The sequence below is a fragment of the Gopherus evgoodei genome, chromosome 21 (assembly GCF_007399415.2).
Source record: "Gopherus evgoodei ecotype Sinaloan lineage chromosome 21, rGopEvg1_v1.p, whole genome shotgun sequence".
Classification (NCBI taxonomy): Eukaryota; Metazoa; Chordata; order Testudines; family Testudinidae; genus Gopherus; species Gopherus evgoodei.
This window is the reverse complement of record NC_044342.1, coordinates 10,173,293-10,192,952: the sequence shown is the minus strand read 5'-3', so window position 1 is coordinate 10,192,952 and position 19,660 is coordinate 10,173,293. Positions and strand designations below refer to the sequence as shown.

Genomic DNA, 19,660 nt, shown 5'->3' with positions numbered 1-19,660 from the left:
GAATGATATCTGTATGCATATTATTAGACTGTCCTACATATATGAGGAAAAGTTGAGGTGCCTTTATTATTCTTTTATTCCACTCTTTGTTTCTATAGGGAATTTGCCAGTGCAATATCACTGTCTTTCTTTTAAACAAATAAAACTTAAAAAACAAAAAAGGCAATGGCTGTTGAAAATAGCAATTCCAGTCCTAATAACCACTGGGAAGCATTTTTTGCTCAATTTTATCCTACTTTTTCTACAGTAAGTTACAGTGGATTAGTCTATATAGGAGTAATGAAGAAACAGCTGTCCAAATTGAGCTTGAACATGCCTGAATTTTGAGGGTGTTCAAATCTGGAAGGCAGGTGCTAGATTCCCTTTCTGAATATTAGTTAAATCTGGAAAGGAAAAGTCAATTTCTGCTTCCATGGCTCAGAAGTGGAAATCCTCCCACCTGCATGGTATTGTACAAAAAGCTGCCCAGGTCCTCTAGTAGAACCTCTCCTCCCTTACTTTTCTTTTTAAATTCTAGTGGGATCCACATACATCCCTTGGTAGGCTTCAGGTAGAGAGGGGCACTGTCCATTTAGTCCCCCTAGTTCCTTCTTTGGGGGCTGCCAGGTGAGGTCACACCAGTATCCCTAATCCAGTCTGGGGATGTCTTCTGAAGGTGGTACCTGGGCCAAAGCCTTCTACTCCTTGGGAACACTTGTTCTCTGTTCTAGGGTTACCTACCATACATCCGTATTTTCACGTACATGTTCAGGTTTTGGGATTTTAAATAGCTGTCTGGGAGGAATTTGTAAAACTCTCAAAAGGTCAGGGATTTCCCTCCCAATGCATAGCGTGGCGTGGCTGACAGGGCGGCCCAGCCAGATTGAGCCACTCGCATCAGGGCGTCCAGCAGCCAGAGCACCCTCACCTCTCCCTACAGCTTCAGCGCACCATTCTGGCAGCACTCTGGGGGCACGGGGCTGCCTGCTCCGCGGGGAAGTGCAGCAACGCATCTGACTCCGTGTGGAACCATACACGCTGATCTGAGCGGCATGGAAAGGGGGCCAGGGGGTTGGAGAAGGGACATGGGATCCCAGGGGGCAGTCAAAAGACACGGAGCAGGAGGGTCAGATGAGTCAGGGGTTTGGGGGGGTGGCCTGTCAGGGAGTGGAGGTGTGGAGAGGGGTTAGGGCAGTCAAGGGACAGGGAGCAGGGGAGTTGGATAGGTCGAGGGTTCGGGGGGGCTGTTAGGGGCAAGGGTGTGGAGGGAGAGTGGGGCAGTCAGGGGACAGGGAGTAGGGGGGTTGGATGGGGTGGACGTTCAGGGGGGCAGTCTGGGGCAGGGAGAAGTGGGGGTTACATGGGTCAGGGGTTCTTGGTGAGCAGTCAGAGGACAGGCAGCTGTCGGATAGGCATGGGAGCCCAGGTGTCTGTTAGAGGGCAGAGCTGTAGATAGAGGTCAGGGCAGTCAGGGGACAGGTAGGGGGAATGAGATACTAGGGGATCAGTTAGGGTGGGGGGGTCTCAGGAGGGGGCAGTTTGGGACAAGGGAAGGGAGGCTTGGATGGGGGTAGGGTCTCGGTGGGGGGTTAGAGGCAGGGGTCCCAGGAAGGGGCAATCAGGGGACAAGGATGAGACGGGGTTGGATGGGTTGGGGTTTCTGTGGGGGGAAGTCAGGGGGTGGGACATGAGAGGGAGTGGATGGGGGCAGGGGTACCCTCCCCTGTGGAATGTCCTCTTTTTTGAATGTTAAAATATGGTATCCCCACTGTTCACAGTGCAACTCCGTGCGGGCAGTGAGCTCTCCAGTCACAGCAAGCTGCAGCACAAGGTCTCAGCCACCTCACTCCCTCCCCCTCCCTTTCCTGTTAATAGCTGCCAAGGGAATGCTGGGATATGTAGTTCTTTCTCTGCTCCAGGGCTGGCTCTATAGGTAGGGAGATAACCAAGGAACTACAGGTCTCAGGGCTCCCTGTTCATTCTTAGCTCTCATGCTGGATCCCTGTCGCCCCTGCAAACGTGCCACCCCAAGAACCTACTTGCTTTGCTGGTGCCTAGAGCCGGCTCTGGTTTTTATGAGCATACAGCTGTTGACACTGTAATGTCACTATAACACATGCACATTTGGCTGCCTCTGTTGGTGCTGCCTGCCCACTCTGAGAGGTTGCACTGGCAAAAGATAAACTGCATAGCTGTGGATTGGCATCCCAGGGTGTCCTACAACACCATCCAGCACACTGCCTTGTGGGATATTTTGGAAGTGCATTGTAGGCTGTCAGTGCTCTCCCCAGGGAATTGTGGGAGGCTGGAGTTAAGTTCCCACAATTCCCTTTGCTCCATCCCATAATCATTTTTTTCAGTTTTTTTTTAAATATCCACAGTTCATCATGCTGTTTTTCTACCTCCGTGACGCTACAGGCAGAAGCACAGATACCAAACAGCTCACCAGAGCTTTCTTATCTGTTTTGTAGACAGGGTGCCTGATTTTTTTGTACTGGGGAACTTCAGCAACTACCACAGCAGCAAAAATAAGGGAACTGAAAGGGGGGAGAATAAATGAATGATGGGGGCAGAGAATGCAAAATCTCCAGGAGGCATTCACATTGGCTTCTGGGCCTGTTTAATGGGCAGTGATTGGTGGGGTGCATCGAAATGCAAAGCTGTGGTGGCCAGCAGTGGCTGCAGAAGTTTTGGATGTGGAAAGCCATGTTCCTGTAGTTGTGTATCCAGTCTACCACAGCTCTGCAGAGCTCAGACGCCAAAATAAGGGCTGTTTGACAGCAGAGAAATGGGTACTGAGCATGCTCTGGAAGCTTGCAAACTTGGATTGCTATTGGTCAGGGGGCTACTAGTTTGGATGCTGGCAAGTCTACAGCAGGGGCTGTCATCTTCCAGATGTTCAAGGCTCTTAAGCATGTTCTGCTGCACAGGATTGTGGCACTGGGAAATAGGCAAGAAACAATAGGCAAGTTCAAAGATAGGAGCTCCCTGAATTGTGTGGGGAATAGATGGGCTTCATAGTCCAATCCCCTCACACTCCCATGTACACACACACATGGCTTCTCAATACATGACCAGAAAGAAATACTTTTCCATGGTTATGCAAAATTTTTTCTACAGACAAATTTGAGTTTTCAATTCAATTCAATTTGCCATTAACGTTTTCAGTTTTTCCTCAGACATCCCAAATCTCCAAATCTGAAAATGTGTAGCTGAAACCAGAATATCTTTTCCAACTGATTTTTATTTGTTTACTTTTAAGTGTTTTGCTGAAAAACAATTATTTTTCTGGCATTTTTCAGCCAATTGTTTCAAGGGAGTTTGAGAGGGAGATCCCCTACTGAAGAAGGAGCAAGCACTAATTCTTGGGGTGAGTAGGTGAGCTTGTTTGCTTATTTGTTTTTTCTTTTAGCTTGCTTAAAATTTAGAGTGTGGTCTTTTTGGTAGTTGTAGATGTTTGTGGACTGTTTGTGAGTGAGGGGCGGTGGTTGAGCAGGCCTTAGGGAAAATGGCACCCTTGGAGAACTTGTATTTTGGCGTTGCTGGCCCCTGCTGCCTCCCAAGGCTCCCCCCCCACCATCATCCCTGACCCTCTCTGCCTCTCCGGGATCTCCCCCCGATCACCCCTTCTCCCTGCTGCCTCCCCACATGCCTTGTTCCTAGTGAATCTACTGAGGATTAAATTTGCTTCTTTGCAGCTGGCCAATTCAACAGTTCAATCAGTGTTAAATCCTCAAAATAACACTTATGTTAGATTTAATCATCAAAAGGAGACAAAAGTGGTGCATAGGCCTTGTGAGTTTTCTCTGGATACAGATGAATTTCACCAGCAGCTTTGCCATTTGTTTCAATGAGGGCACTGAGGGCTGAAAGTAAAGCAGCAGGAAAGGGCTCGATGAAAATGTTCAGACTTCAAAATTAAGGGGAGAAAAAAATCAGATATTTTTGGCATTTTATTTTATTCATTTTTTTAAAACCAACCCTGAGCATAGTCTATGGACTTGTCTCCACTTAAAATGCTACAGTGGCAGAGCTGTGCTGCTGTAGCTGTACCACTTCAGTGTAAACACTACACTGCTGGGAAGTATTCTCCCATCCTCCTAGGCAATCCAGCTCCCCGAGTGAAGGCAACTACATCGACTGAGGAATTCTTCCATTGATCTTGTGCTGTCTATATGGGGACTGAGGCTGACTTAATAATGCTGCTCCACAGAGTGGATTTTTTACATCCCTGACCAATGTAGTGAAACCAACCTCATTCAACCTAATGGACCCACATTGCTGTAGATGCTGTACAAAAAAAGAATAAAAAAACAGTCCCTGTCTCAAAGAGTTTAAAGTCTTATCTGACCCCCCTTCTAATTCACGATGAAGCATATCTATTATTGATGCAGAAAGTTACTACAGTTCTCTGTTTCACAGGTCCTTTAATTCCTGGTTATCAGAAGTTAATGAGACAATTGTTTCCAGCCTTTGTTTGTTTGCTTTGGTAATTAATTTATGAGTGTATGTCTGCCAGGATGCAGAGTTGTAGGTAAATGTGAAATTTGGAGAGCTATCTGAGTGTGAACAAGTATTTACTACCTTTATTCATTGACACTGACATTTTGGGGCAATTTTTCCTAACTGTGCTAAATTTACTGGTTCTTGAGCAACATGAGAACACAGGGATTTGTCAAACTGTTTCAGAGTACTGATGCACTTAGTCTGGTGTCATCTCTCCAGCCGTGGACACCTTATTAGCATTCTATTCTGAGTTTTGTCTCTTTTGTAGCATATAATTTTTTGGTTGATTATGTCTCTCAAGACCTCTTTCACCGTCTCGTTCTTGAGGGCATAGATGAATGGGTTCAGCACAGGGGTTACCACAATTGTCAGCACACTCACGGCTTTCTTGATATCAATGGAAGGGGTCTGTGAGGGTCTGACTGTCATGGAGACACCGAGTCAATGCTCTGGAACTATTCTATACAAAGCCAGTCAGGATTCTGGGGGAGCCCTCTCTCTCTCTGAGCTATTGTCTCCAAGGCAAGATGATTACATGGCTTTGACCTTCCTGGGTCTGACCTCGGAGCATTCAGCATCCCCTTCCACACTGTGTGCTTTATGCAGTGAGTTCACCTGGGCAGGGCTCCTGGGGAAGGCAGAGGGCTCTGCACCCCAACTCCTCAGTCAGCTGTGACTCTCAGCCAGCCGGTAAAACAGAAGGTTTATTAGTTGACAGGAACATAGCATAGAACAGAGCTATGTTAGCACAGAAATCAATGACTTTCAGCCAAGTCCATATTGGGAGTCCTAGGCCAGATGCCCTGCCCTCGCACTCCACAAAAATCACTCACCCAATTCCCACCACCGAAGTATTGGGGCAGTACACTGGGAAACTAATGTATGCACAGTATTAGTATAGGACAGTAAGACTCACAAGTAACATAACAAAATGAATAACTCCCCACTTTGTCACATCTGAGAACAATCTGAGCGGACCACTTAAGTTTGTGACCTGAGGAAGTTCTGGCCGCCCTCTCTGGGACAAAGCATTGGCTATAATGTTGGCACTCCCCTTAACATGGACCACCTCCATGTCACAATCCTGAAGCTGGAGACGCCACCTCAGGAGACTGGCATTGGCCCCTTTCATCTGGTGTAGCCACATCAGGGGCAAATGGTCGGTGTACATGATGAAGCGCTGCTCAAATAGATATGGCTGCAGCTTTTTAAGGGCCCACACCATGGCCAGGCATTCCTTTTCTGTGGTCGCATAGTTCTTCTCCCAGGGCAGCAGCCTTGTGCTCAGGTACATGACGAGGTGTCTCTCCCTCTTTCCATCAACCTGCATTATCACCACACCCAGCCCTGTGTGTGAGGTGTCAGTGAACACCATAAAGGGCTTGTCAAAGTCCAGATTTAACAGCACCAGGTCCTTGACCAGAGCCTCCTTCAGACCACAGAGAGCCCCTGGCACTGCTTGGTCCAGACCACCTTATCTGGCTTACGCTTCTTACATAGCTCAGTGACATCTATGGAGCTAACGTGAGACACGAAGCTCCGGTAGTAGCCTGCCATCTCAGTGAAAGCCTGGACCTGCTTCTTAATCTGGGGAGTGGGCCAATCTCTGATCACCTCCACCTTGTCTGGCTCTGGCTTTAGGCAGCCACTCCCCACCTTGTGGCTCAGGTATAACACCTCTGACATCCCCACCTTGCACTTGCCAGCTTTTATAGTCAGACCTGTATCCTGGAGCTAGTCCAGCATTTGTTTAACCTGGGAAACATGGTCCTGCCAGGTCCGGCAAAAAACACAGATATCATCAATATAAGCCAGGGGACAATTCTCCATCCCCTTGAGTTATGACCCCTTTAGGTCAAAAGGTAGAACCAGGAACTTGTACAACCCCAGAGGGGTGATAAAAGCAGATTGCAGCTGGGCATCCTGATCCAATGGTACTTGCCAGTAGCACTTGGTGAGATCCATAGTCGTGAGATGAGCCCCCTGGGCCCATCTTGTCTAGGAGCTCATCTAGTCTAGGCATGGGGTAGGCTTTGAACTTGGTGATGGCATTAAGCCTCCAGTAATCCACAAAAAACTGGATTGACCCATCCTTCTTGGGTCACCCCCACACGTGAGAGGCCCAAGACCTGGAGGATGGTTGGGTCACCCCTGAAGCCAGCATGTCCTTGACCTCTATCTCCAGGTCTTGGGCTTTTATCCCAGTGACCTAGAATAGAGAGGATCTTACAGGTGGATGAGCTCCTGTTTCCACCTGGTGGACAGGCAGGTTAGTGAGCCAAGGCCGGTTGGAGAATAGCTGCTGGTAGGAACCCAGCACCCCTTGGATCTTTGCCCTGTAGGCACGGTTGAGCAAGTCAGAGAGGGGAATTGATTCCAGGGAAGAGCAAACCCCTGTCTCAGGGAATAGATCTACCAGGGGATCAGCTGTCTGCTCCTCCCATTGGCCACACACGGCCACTACCAAATTCTCCTTGTCAAAGTACAGATTCATCATGTTAACATGGTACACCCGGTGGCTGTGAGCCTGGTTAGACAGTTCCACTATGTAGTTCATTCAGCAGCTTGATGACCCTAAAGGGCCCTTCCCAGGCAGCTTGCAGTTGGTTCTTTCTCACAGCAATGAGAACCATCACCTGTCAGTTGGCATAGAAGTGGGCCCATGCTGAGCAATCATAACAGACCTTCTGCTTCCCTTGAGCCCTGGCTAGATTCTCCTTGGCCAAGCCCATGAGCCTTGGCACTATGGCTGTAAATTACAACACAAATCAATAAGCAGCGCTCAATCCAGCCCTTAGGGGTCACTGAGTTCACAGGTATGTGTGACATTCTGCACTCCAAAGCAGCCCATATTTACCATGGCGATGTAATTTTTTTTGTTTTGTACAATATGTTTTGTACAAACTATGCCTTGCTCAAATCCAAATCAGGAACCTTGGCACCATTCTAAGAAAAGATCATCTTCTGGCTTCTGTTTCTCTACAGATTTCACTGACACATTCTTGTTCCTTGCACACAGTGCACAAGCACTGTATTTAGACTCTAAGAAACCCCATGAGCTCCTCACCCCTCCAGTGGCTATGAGAGCAGAGCCTGGGACATTAAACTCACAATTAGGGTTGGTCAACGGTTATGCCCCATTTTGTAGTTGAGCATTTGATTTTTCCTTCCTCAGTGTAGTATCAGCGGGATAGCTGTGTTAGTCTGTATACACAAAAACAATGAGGAATCCAGTGGTACCTGAAAGACAAATTTATTTGGGTATAAGGTTTTATGGGTAAAAAAACACTTCTTCAAATATATGGAGTGAAAATTACAGACACAAACGTAAATATACTGGCACATGAAGAGAAAGGAGTTACCTTACAAGTGTAGAACCAGTGATGAGAAGGCCAATCTTGTGAATTTTCCCTATGATAAGAGGGAGGTTTATTCCTGTTTTTTGTAACTTTGAAGTTTTGCCTAGAGGGGAATCCTCTGTGTTTTGACTTTGATTGCCCTGTTAAATTACCTTCCATCCTGATTTTACAGAGGTGCTTCTTTTAGTTTTTCTTTATAATAATCTTTTTGCTTTTAAGAACCTATTTGGTTTTTAGTGTCCTAAAAACCCAAGGGGCTGGTCTGTGCTCACTTTGTTAATCTGTTTGGTTGGTATATTATTCTCAAGCCTCCCCAGGAAAGAGGATGAAGGGGCTTGGGGGGGGTATTTTGGGGAACAGGAACACAAAGTGGTTCTTTTCCTTGAATCGTTGTCTAACTTACTTGGCGGTGGCAGTGATACCGTCCAAGGTCAAGAAAGAATTTGTGCCTTGGGGAAGTTTTTCACCTAAGCTGGTAGGAATAAGCCTAGGGGTTCTTTCATGCAGGTCCCCACATCTGTACCTAAAGTTCAGAGTGGGGAGAAAACCCTAGCACTTCCTGTTATTTAATCTTTTACAGCTAACTCTCCAAGGTCACTATCCACTTACTCTCTTCCACCCTTATGGTAATAATAATAATAATAATTGGAGATATACCTATCTCCTAGAACTGGAAGGGAAACTGAAGGGTCATCAAGTCCAGCCCCCTATCTGCACTAGCAGGCTCAAGTACTGATTTTTGCCCCAGGTCCCTAAGAGGCCCTCTTAATGATTGAACGCATAACCCTAGGTTTAGCAGACCAATGTGCAAACCACTGAGCTAGCCTAGCATGAAGGATCATGGCTTCAGTCCATCCAGTACAGTATCCGCTCCCCTTGATGCACTGGATCAAACCACTGACCTATCTAATAATGATACTTAGCTTCTATGAGTTTAATCAGCATATATTCAAGCACTTTACCAAGAATATCATTATCAACATTTTACAAATTGGGAAACTGAGGCCCAAGGAATGGAAGTGACTTGACCTAGGTCATATAGGAGGTCAATGGCAGACCCAGTATTTAACAGCCAGGTGTCCTGAGATCCACTCCAATGACATAACCATTAAACCAATATAGTCTGGGCCCCCATATTTCTGCCACATCAGAATAGCTGTTTGAAGTGGTGTTGTAGACATGTCTATCCCAGGATATTAAAGAGGTGGCTGAGGCAACATCTTTTATTGGACCAATTTCTGTTGGTGAAAGAGACAAACTTTTGAGCTATACAGCCCTGATGAACAAGTTTTTCATCAACAGAAGTTGGTCCAATAAAGATATTACCTCACCCACCTTTTCTCTCTAACATCAATAAATAAATAAAGCAATCATTTATCTATGGTTTCCCTACATCCTGCAGAGCTGGCTAGAACTTAGAAATAACATTCTGCAGGAAATTCTGGCATTTCAAATTTTATTATAATTCTAAATCAGAATGTAAGAATGGTCGCACTGGGTCATACCAATGGTCCATCTAGTCCAGGATCTTGTCTCTGACAGTTGCCAGTATCAGAGAGAATGAACAGAACAGGGCAATTTTGTGTGATCCACCCTGTCATCCAGTCCCAGGTTCTGGCAGTTGGTGGTTTAGGGATACGCAGAGCATAGGGTTGCATCCCTGACGCTTTTGGCTATCCTCCATGAATTTATCTAATTATTTGTACAAGAACATAAACAAAAAAAAATAGAAAATTCCAACAAATTATTTTTCAAAAATATTTCATTTTGCATCAACTGAAATAATCAGTTCTGATAAAATCAAAATATTTCATTCTGATTTAGACATTTTATTTCCTGCGTATTCTAATTTATAATATATGTAATACAATATTCAAGCAAAAATCATTTTGAAGTGACAAATTGGAATATTCCAATTTTGACCTTATCAAAACATTACATTTTAATTTATTTTCAACAACATTTCACTGAAATCGACACACTCCCATGGAAAATTTAGATTTAAATGAAATGCTATTTTTGCAACTGGAAAAAAAAATGGTCGGATCGAGTCCAGTACCACTGTTCTCTGTAGTAACAGACCAATTTTCCATCAAGTCTGGAACAACCAGTTTCAGATTATTCAGATCTGGCAAGGCCTAAATGCTCACATATAACAATACTATATTTTGCAGGGCTGACTCATGGAGGGATACTGACCTGAGGTCTGCTTATCTCATCAACTTGTACAAAAATATTCCATTTACATTTTTCCACAATCTCTGCACAAGTGCACAATAGTCTCTCCAGCCTGGCTTTTAGCTGGCTCTTGTTAGCAAACAGGGACTTTAAACTATTCAGGTGAAAATCATAATTTCCTCCACTGTGCAGGGCTTTGGTAGATCATGGCCCACAGAGCACTACTACAGACAGAATAGAAACAACTGGGATGGGACTGTAGTTCAGAATTCAGGGGCACTGGCAGAACTGAGTGTGGGGAGCCAACGACTGCAATAACAATGAGTGCTGGGGATCAGGAGTGAGGAACATATTCAGACTTGTGTAGTGTAGACACAGGTCGGAATAGACTGAACTGCATGTCAGGATTAAGAGGCATGCGCAGAGCAGTGGAGGAGCAATGACGCCAGGGCTCATTTAGCAGGTGACAGTACAGCATTCTTTGGGGAGGCCTCTGCAGGGGAAGTGGATGCAGTTAGGTTAGCAATGAGCTGCATCAACAGAGCTCTGGTGGGAGGGGGCAGGGAGCCAAAGCCCGGGGTTGGTGCGAGGGCTGAAGGTTGGGATTGAGAGTCACCAGCAGAGATGTGTGAAGTGGACGCCCAGGGCAAGATAAAAGGGGGATATGTGCAATGGCCCAGGACTTGGCTAGGCTATGCCTGCTGTGATGAGAGGCAGAGGCAAACCAACGTAATGGAGATAACTCTAAATTTTTAATTTAAAAAATGGAAAACTAAGAAACATGTCAGGAACGGAATAGGAATAATATGAAGTATCATCCATTGCTTACCCAGGAAAGTAATAAACTGTAAATTACCATCACAATAAAAGACATTTTTCAACAACCTAGCCCTTCTCCCTGGTTGCAAACTTCACCCTAGCTGTTCCTCCTTTGCCTTGCGATGATCTTTTGCTTCAACACTGCAGTGACCTCACCTCTTTCCAACAGGACCACCCACAGGCGACAGCTCCTCACCTATACCTGTTCCCCAGCACCCAAACCATATCCCTCCATCAAGGTCCCAATGGGCAACATCATTGCCCACGGTCATACGCTTGGTGCCCCTTTCAGCCGGGGTCCTTGCACACAGCCCTTCACGGACCTACATCTCCCAGCTCCTCAGCAAATCCCCTTTTTGCCAAGTGTTGTCCCTTTTCATTTCCTTCTTCTCCACCCACCTTCCCACTACCTCCTCTCCCAAACCCCTTCCTCAGCTGGGTCAGCCCTCTCGCAGCCTTGCTCTCTCTCTGGCACAGCACTCTACACTGCTGCATCACAGCTGCAGGCCCTAACAGAATCCCTGCTGCAGGTGCTGGTGCCAGGGCCAGGGTCATCGCACATGGATCTAGAATGACTATGGGACATCAGCAGAGCTAGGGAACCTGGAATAGCCTGCAGGCCTGAGGATGGGGATTGAGGGGAATTGGTAGAACTGAGCATGTGCAGTGAGGAGGATGGCTCATGGCAGAGATAGCAGGGGACTATAGGTTGAGACTGAGGCGCATTAACAGGGCAGTGAGTGGGGGAGCCCAGGGCTGGAACAGCAGTGGGTCTGTGAGCAGACATTGAGGGGCATTGGCAGAACTGAGTAGGTGGGCAGGAGGAGCCCAAAGCTGTGGGTCAGGATTGAGGGGCATTGGCAGAGATGTCAGAGTGGGGAGTCCAGGACTGGGGGTTGCGTGTCAGGAACTGGGGGTGTAGTAAGAGGAGGCCCTAAGATATAAACCTTGGTATCAGAGGCCTTGGTATCAGGCCCTGAGGCCTGAACTAAAGTAATGGTCAAGACTTTGCTAACAGAAAGCAAAGTTAAGCTGTGAGCCAGAGGCGGGCCCTGCTCACAGAAGCTGGCAAGGAAAGGGCTGATGCAAGAAGATACGTACCTAAAAGGTACTGAACACTAGATATCAGAACATTCACATACTTGCACATTCCACACAGATAACAAGGAACAGACTGACCCTTCCCAATGACAGGGGCAAAAGGCTAATATGATGGATAGAGTTGTTTTGTTCTAACTAACATGTACAAGGTGAGAGGCGGCACCTTACTACGTAGACGGGTTGCACCTCAATACGTCAGGAGTGATGCGTAACTTGTTTGTACCTGTGTATAAGAATGCATCCTTGGGGCGGTGTCTTTGTCCGGCTAAGGGGGCAGTGGAAAGTCCCGCCACTGACTGAGCCGAGTCCATTGTCAAGACGCACTTTCTCGTTGTATGCCCGGTAGACTAAGTAATCTATGGGGAACTGCAATTGTGTCCATAAGGCAATAAACCTAGCCGATGTGCCTTGCACCTTACTAGACTCTGTGGTCATTGGAGGTTCTTGTCGGGTCTGCTGCATCAGCTATCTGCAGAGCTGGGACAGCACACGGGGCGAGCAGACGCACCCAGCCGAGTGATACCAACAAGGAGAGAGCAGAGCACCACACCGGTAGCATCTGACAACCCCTCTGACAACAGGGGGAAATCACCAAAGCTGCAAGTAGGCAAAATGATTGTAAAACACAGGCCAGCTATTTCTCTTATTGTGTTTCTTTCCTCCCTTTCCAGTTTGCCAAGAGGAGCTGTGACCGTCTGAAGGATATGCACCCTACGGAGGAAGAAGAACTATTGTAGGGGAGCATGAGATGGGCAGTGAATAAGATGCAGTGAAAGCAAAGGAAAACAGCTAACTCAAAAGTTGGCTGCTTGTGCTGGGACCTCGGAGACAGTGGAATGCTTTGGCCAAAGCAGCTGATCTTTCCATCAGTTTGATGGGAAAGGGAACTGGGTACCAAACAGTGATAGAATCAATTTCACCAGTAGGTTGCTGGATCAAATCTATCCCGAGTTTAAGGCCAGAACGGACCATTATGATAACCTAATCTGACCTCCTGCATAACAGGGACCAGAGAATTTTCCCTAGTTATTCCTCCATCAGTTCCAATACCTGTTGATTGTGGGAAAGCATATTCTTTAGAAGGAGACACTTGATCAGGATTTAAAGTCTTCACTTGACAGAGAATCTACCATATCCCTCAACGAATCCAGCAGGCATTTAAGGTTGGCACTGACTGAAAGTTGTCCCTATATGATAAGGATTTTCTGACCATTATGTGGGTCCCGGTGTATTCCCCAGTTTGATGGGTGTCCTCATCTGAAAAATGCAACCTCCTGCTCATGTGCTCAGTGGAGAGGCCAGGAACAGAATGGGCCATGAGTTGTATCTACCCTGTGCTTGCAAATAATCTTGCTTTCCAGAAAATTTCACTGCAGCCTGGGGTTGCCATGAGGCTGGTAAAAATGTCATTTTGCCTTTACACAACCCTTTTAATATCTACAAAGGTGGCTGTACTAGAAAGATCCTGAGACATTAGGCCTGGTATAAGAGACACGTTACGAGGCCCGAGGCCTGAACTAAAGTAGTGGCCAAGCCTTGCTAATATAAAGCAAACTTAGCAAAAGTCAGGCTGTTAGCAGAAGTCAGGCTCTGTCTGCATGCAGGCTCACAGAACCTGGCAAGAGCAGGGCTGGTATTGCAAAAACACACACATTCCTGAGAAGTGCTAGGCACAGGACACTCACACAAACACATTCTAGAAGGATGGTAGCAGAATACCCTGATACCAAGTATGGCACAAACACACTTCTTGAAGATAGGAAAATGTTGACCTTTCTTAGAGATAAGGTCAGGATAACAGCGTGATGGACAGAGATGTTTTGCTCATACCAACATGTACAAGATAAATGGTGGTAACACATCGGGGGCAATATGTAACTTCTTATAATATATAGATATACCTATCTCATAGAAATGAAAGGGACCTTGAAAGGTCATCAAGTACAGCCTTCACTAACAGGACTAAGCACTGATTTTGCCCCAGATCCCTAAGTGGCCCCCTCAAGGCTTCAGCTCACAACCGTGGGTTTAGCAGGCCAATGCTCAAACCACTGAGCTATCCCACCCCTCTTTGTCTCAAACGGAGGACCCACCATTCACTAAACTGAATCAATTCATTTCCACTCCACAGGGAGAATTGACCTGCCATGTCTCAAAATCTGCAACCTTGCCCCAAAGAGGCAAGAGAAACAGATGCCTTGTCTTTGTCTGTAAAGATATGCTGGCAGTGCTTCCTAATGTAGATAAACCACATGTCAACAGGAGTTTTTCTGCCAGCATTAGCTACACTGACAGAAGCAGCCTACTCTCAGAATAGCTGTGCCTATGCTGGAGTGTTTGACGGCACAGCTATGTTGGTAAGGGGTTGTGGTTTTTACCACTCCCTTGACTAACATAGCTATGCCAGCCCAACTACGTAATTTAGACATGGCCAAAATCTGGTAACAGGAGAGAGTGAAATCTAGAAGGACTAAGTGCGAGGACAGAAGGGAGAACAAAAGAAACATGAAACTAACTGTATTAGTTACCCATTTATTTTTTTACTACTGAGTGGAATTTCCTAAGAAAATTGTAGTGGTGCTGAACTCGCCCCTGTGGCACCTCCTGCTGGTCATCTCAGGAATTAGCCCTCCAAGCCTTGGAGCGCCCTCTGCAGGCCGGTATCCTGCTGCTGCTTGGCCCCCGTGTCCCTCCCAGACCCCGATGTCCCTTTATCTGGGGTGCTGCCTCCTGGCCATACACCCCTCAGTCTCAGGGTCTCCCCTCCCTGGGGAACCCCCACCCCATCTCGCCTCAGTTGTAGGCTACTGCCAGTCACCAGCTAGCCCCTGTGCCCTGGGGCAGACTGCAGTGTAAGCCACTCATGACAGGCAAGGTTGGGTCTGGACCTGCTGCCTCTCTCTCTAACCCAGTGCCTCTATGGGGCCTTGGACAACGCCCTGCAGCCTGGGGAGTTGCCAGCCTGGAGCTCCCCAGGCCCTCTGGCCTTTCCCCAGCCCTGCCTCACTCTAGGCACCCTAAGCTTCCCAGCAGCCAGGCCCCTCTCTCTCTCTGTCTGAAGGCAGAGACTGTCTAGGTCCTGGCTACCAGCCTCTTATATAAGGCCAGCTAGGCCGTTATTAAGCCAGCTACAGCTGTGGTTGCTTCCCAATCAGCCCAGCTTTCAGAGCTATAGCCCTCTCCAGGGCTGCTTTTACCACTGCAGCCCTCTTTTAGGGCTGATTTCAAGCCCTTCAGGGCAGGAGTGGGTGACCACCCCGCTACAGAAATATTGCAACTGCACATATGCATCACACATGAATTCAAAAGAGTCAACACATTTTTTGTAAAGGGAAACCATGTTTCACCAATCTACTAAAATTATTTGTGTGTGTGTAGGTGCGGGGGGATTAGCAAGCATGTTGAAAAGGGTGATCCTGTGGATATAGTGTACTTAGATTTTTGGAAAGCTTTTGACAGGCTCCCTTACCAAAAGCTCTTAAGCAAAGTTAGTTGTTGTCATAAACAGATGGTTAAGGGTTAATGCCTCTTTTACCTGTAAAGGGTTAAGAAGTTCACCTAGCCTAGCTAACACCTGACCAGAGGAACCAATGGGGGAACAAGATGTTTCAAAAGGAAGGAGGGAAATTTTTCCTGTGTCTAGAGTTTTCGGTTTCAGCCAGAGTGAAAAAGATCAAGGAACCAGCCTCTTATCAGAGTAGTAAGTTTTAGAAAGCAATAAATAGATTTATGTTTATTTCTTTGTAATCTGTCTTATGCAATTAGAGGTAGAATCAAATTGAGTATTTGGGTAATTTTTTGTGTAACTAAATTTGTGCCCAGGGGAACATCCTCTGTGTTTTGAATCTGTTGTTTGTGAGAGTAGCTGGTATGCTAATCTCTCCCAGAAAGTTTTCTTTTATCTTTCTTCTCTTTAATTAAAAGCCTTTTTCTTAATACCTGATTGATTTTTCCTTGTTTTTAGATCCAAGGAGATTGGATCTGGACTCACCAGGGATTGATGGGGGAAAGGAGGGGGAATGGTTAATTTCTCCTTGTTTTAAGATCCAAGGGGTTTGGATCTGTGTTCACCAGGGAATTGGTGAAGTCCCTCAAAACTACCCAGGGAAAAAAGTAGTGGTTGGGGGATGGTGGCAGCGATACCAGATCTAAGCTGGTAATTAAGCTTACAAGTGTCCATGCAGGTCCCCACATCTGTACCCTAAAGTTCAGAGTGGGGAAGGAACCTTGACAGCTGTCATGGGATTGGAGCAAAATTTCCTATCATGGATTGGTAATTGGTTTAAAGACAGGAAACAAAAGGCAAGAATAAATGGTCAGTTTTCAGAATGGAGAGAGGTAAATAGTAGTGTCCCCCAGGGGTCTCTACTGGGACCAGTGCTGTTCAACATATTCATAAATGATCTAGAAAAACGGGTAAACAGCAAAGTGCCAACATTTGCAGAAGATACAAATTATCTTCTCAAGATAGTTAAGTTCAAAGCAGACTGTGAAAAGTTACAAAGTACTCTCACAAAACGAGGTGTTTGGGCAACAAAATGGCCGATGAAATTCAGTGTTGATAAATGCAAAATAATTAACATTGAAAAACATAATCCAAATTATACATATAAAATGATGGGGTCTAATTTAGCTGTTACAACTCAAGAAAAAGATCTTGGCATCATTGTGGCTAGTTCTCTGAAAACATCCACTCAATGTGCAGTGGTAATCAAAAAAGCTAACACAGTGTTGGGCATCATAAAGAAAGGGATAGATAATAAGAAAGAAAATACATATTGCCTCTATATAAATCCCTGGTACATCCACATCTTGAATACAGTGGGCAGAGGTGGCTGCCCCATCTCAAAAAACATATATTTGAATTTGAAAAGGTTCAGAAAAGGGCAACAAAAAGTATTGGGCTACAGAACGGCTTCGATATGAAGAGAGATTAATAAGGCTGGGACTTTTCAGCTTGGAAAAGAGATGACTAAAGGGGGATATGATAGAAGTATATAAAATCATGACTGGTGTGGAGAAAGTAAATATGAAAGTGTATTTTATTCCTCATAACACAAGAGCTAGGGGTCACCAAATGAAATTAACAGGCAGCGGGTTTAAAAAACAAAAGGAAGTATTTCTTCACCCAACACACAGTCAACCTGTGGAACTTCTTGCCAGAGGATGAAGTGAAGGCCAACACTATAACAGGGTTCAAAAGAGAACTAGATAAAGTTCATGGAGGATAGGTCCATCAATGGCTATTAGCCAGGGTGGGCAGAGATGCAAACCATGCTCTGGGGTGTTGCTAGCCTCTCTTTGCCAGAAGCTGGGATTAGGTAAAAGGGGATGGATCACTTGATGATTACCTGTTCTGTTCATTCCCTTTGAAGCACCTGGCATTGGTCACATCGGACGACAGGATACTGGGCTAGATGGACCTTTGGTCTGACCCAGTATAGCCGTTCTTATTTTCTTAAATGTGTAACTTAATTTTGTATGCAGAAAAACTAGAACTACTAAAAAAACTTGAATTTGTATAAATACCCATACTCCTCTCCCTCTGAAATGGGTTGGGCTTGTTTTGTTCTTATTTTGAAAGGCAAGGTCACTTTTTTTTTCTCATGAGACTCAGCAACACTTTGCTATAGCTGCCTCTTTCCAATTTGTGACTCATGTCACCTGGTGGCCATTATTGAGTGTAAGAGCTACAACATGTACTGCTATCCAGAGATCATTACATAGCACAGAGATCCTTTTCTCTTCAGTGCTCTTTCCTCACCACTCATACACCATTATACAGCTTCACCTCTCTATCTACTTCCCTCCGTTGGTCATTTGGGAACATAACTTCTCCTTTCTTGTCCTTCCACTTTGGCTGCAGCTTTCTCATTCCTGTACCCTGTCTCCACTTTTCTTGGTTCCCAGTTAAAAAACTCAGTAAGGGGACCATGGACCACTGGAATGGGTTACCTAGGGAGGTTGGTGAATCTCCTTTCTTAGAGGTTTTTAAGGCCTGGCTTGACAAAGCCCTGGCTGGGATGATTTAGTTGGAGATTGGTCATGCTTTGAGCAGGGGGTTGGACTAGATGACCTCCTGAGGGCCCTTCCAGCTCTGATATTCTATGATTCATGGTTATGGCCATCACCTACATTGGTCCGTCCACCGAGCTGGACAGCACTGACTGCTGAGATTTTCACTGAGAGTTTTCAACTTAATTTTTATGGGGACTGATTGCTTAAATCACCCAAGCAGCACTGAAAACCTCAGGTTAAGTTATTATCTCAGAGTCTGTGCATGGTTTTCTTGAAAGCTGCATTTACTGACTGCTTTGCGCAAGTCTTCCTTGACCTCTCTGTTTCTCAGGCTGTAGATGAGAGGGTTAACTAGGGGAGTCAGGACTGTGAAGCAAAGAGAGAGCACTTTGTTCAGGTCTCTCAGTGTGTTACGTTTCGGTAGCATGTAGACAATCATTGGGGTTCCATAGAAAATTGTCACCACTGTGAGGTGAGATGAGCAGGTGGAAAAGGCCTTTTGCCTTTTGGTGGTGGAAGGAATTCTCAGGATGCTGGCAACAATACACACATAGGATGTCAGGGTTAGTAGGAATGGTGGCAGGGTGAATATAGAAACTAAAATGAAATTGAACAATAACATCAGGTGTGTGTCACTGCACGACAGTTCCATCAGTGGAATGGGATCACAATAGAAATGGTTGATTTGATTTGGCCCACAGAATATTAGCTGTGATATGAATAGAACAAAGATGGTAATTGCCAAAAAACCATTGAACCATGACCCAGCAGCCAACTGTAGGCAAAACTTGGTGTTCATAAGAACTGAATAGTGCAGGGGTTTACATATAGCTAAATACCGATCATAAGACATAGCTGCTAGGAGATAGCATTCAGTAGCTGCCAAGGAACCAGAGAAATACATTTGTGTGAAACAGCCACTGACTGAGATGGTTCTGTCCCCAGTCAAGAGACTGGCCAGCAATCTGGGCAGAAGGGTGGAAGTGTAGCAGGTCTCCAAGCAGGACAAGTGCCCCAGGAAGAAGTACATGGGGGTGTGAAGGTGATGATCAGCCACAATGAGCACCACGATGAGAGTGTTCCCAACTACAGTTGCAATGTAGGTCACTAAGAACATCAGGAAGAGAAGATTTTGCAGGTCAGGGAGATCCCCAAAACCCAGGAGGATGAATTCTGTGACAGCTGTTTGATTTCTCCAGTGTGAGCCTGCCATGGGTTGAGTCCAGGAACAAGAACACTGCAATTGAATCAGAAGAACACAGAGTTAAGAGTTAATCAATTCTCAAGAGTTAATTCCATAAATATTCATAAACTCTCCTGGTCACTGGCTGAAATTTAAAAGCTAAATGTAGATGTCAGAGCTATGTGTCAGTAGTCTGAGTTTGAGAACAGAGGCACTGTGTTTGTCACAGAATTCATGGACGTCTGCAGCAACTGATGTGCCTGTGCCTGGCCCCCTCACAAGAGATCAGTTTATGCCATAAATTATGATGTGGAATAAATTCTCCCTTAGTTCATCTATCACCACTTGACACCTCATTGGGACACACACTGAGCCAGACCTTCAGCTGTTGTGACTCAAGATAGCTCCTTTTGTGGCAGTGGGACAGATCCCCAAATGAGGACCTGACACAAGACATGGATCTCAAGCTCCATCTCTGCTAAATGGTGCTCTGAATGCTGATGGACGTGGCTGTGGA

General features: G+C 45.9%; 1 protein-coding gene across 1 annotated transcript; it reads right to left on the bottom strand.

Moving 5' to 3' along the window:
- Positions 1-18,204: 18,204 nt before the first annotated feature.
- LOC115638025 (olfactory receptor 2AP1-like) lies at positions 18,205-19,173 on the bottom strand. The gene has a single exon (XM_030539624.1). It carries the CDS (start codon positions 19,171-19,173, stop codon positions 18,205-18,207), a length of 969 nt encoding a protein of 322 aa, XP_030395484.1.
- Between the last annotated feature and the right edge of the window lie 487 nt (positions 19,174-19,660).

Coding starts and splice junctions, on each gene's coding strand:
- LOC115638025 (XM_030539624.1), bottom strand. CDS start 19,173: ATGGCAGGCTCACACTGGAGAAATCAAACAGCTGTCACAGAATTCATC.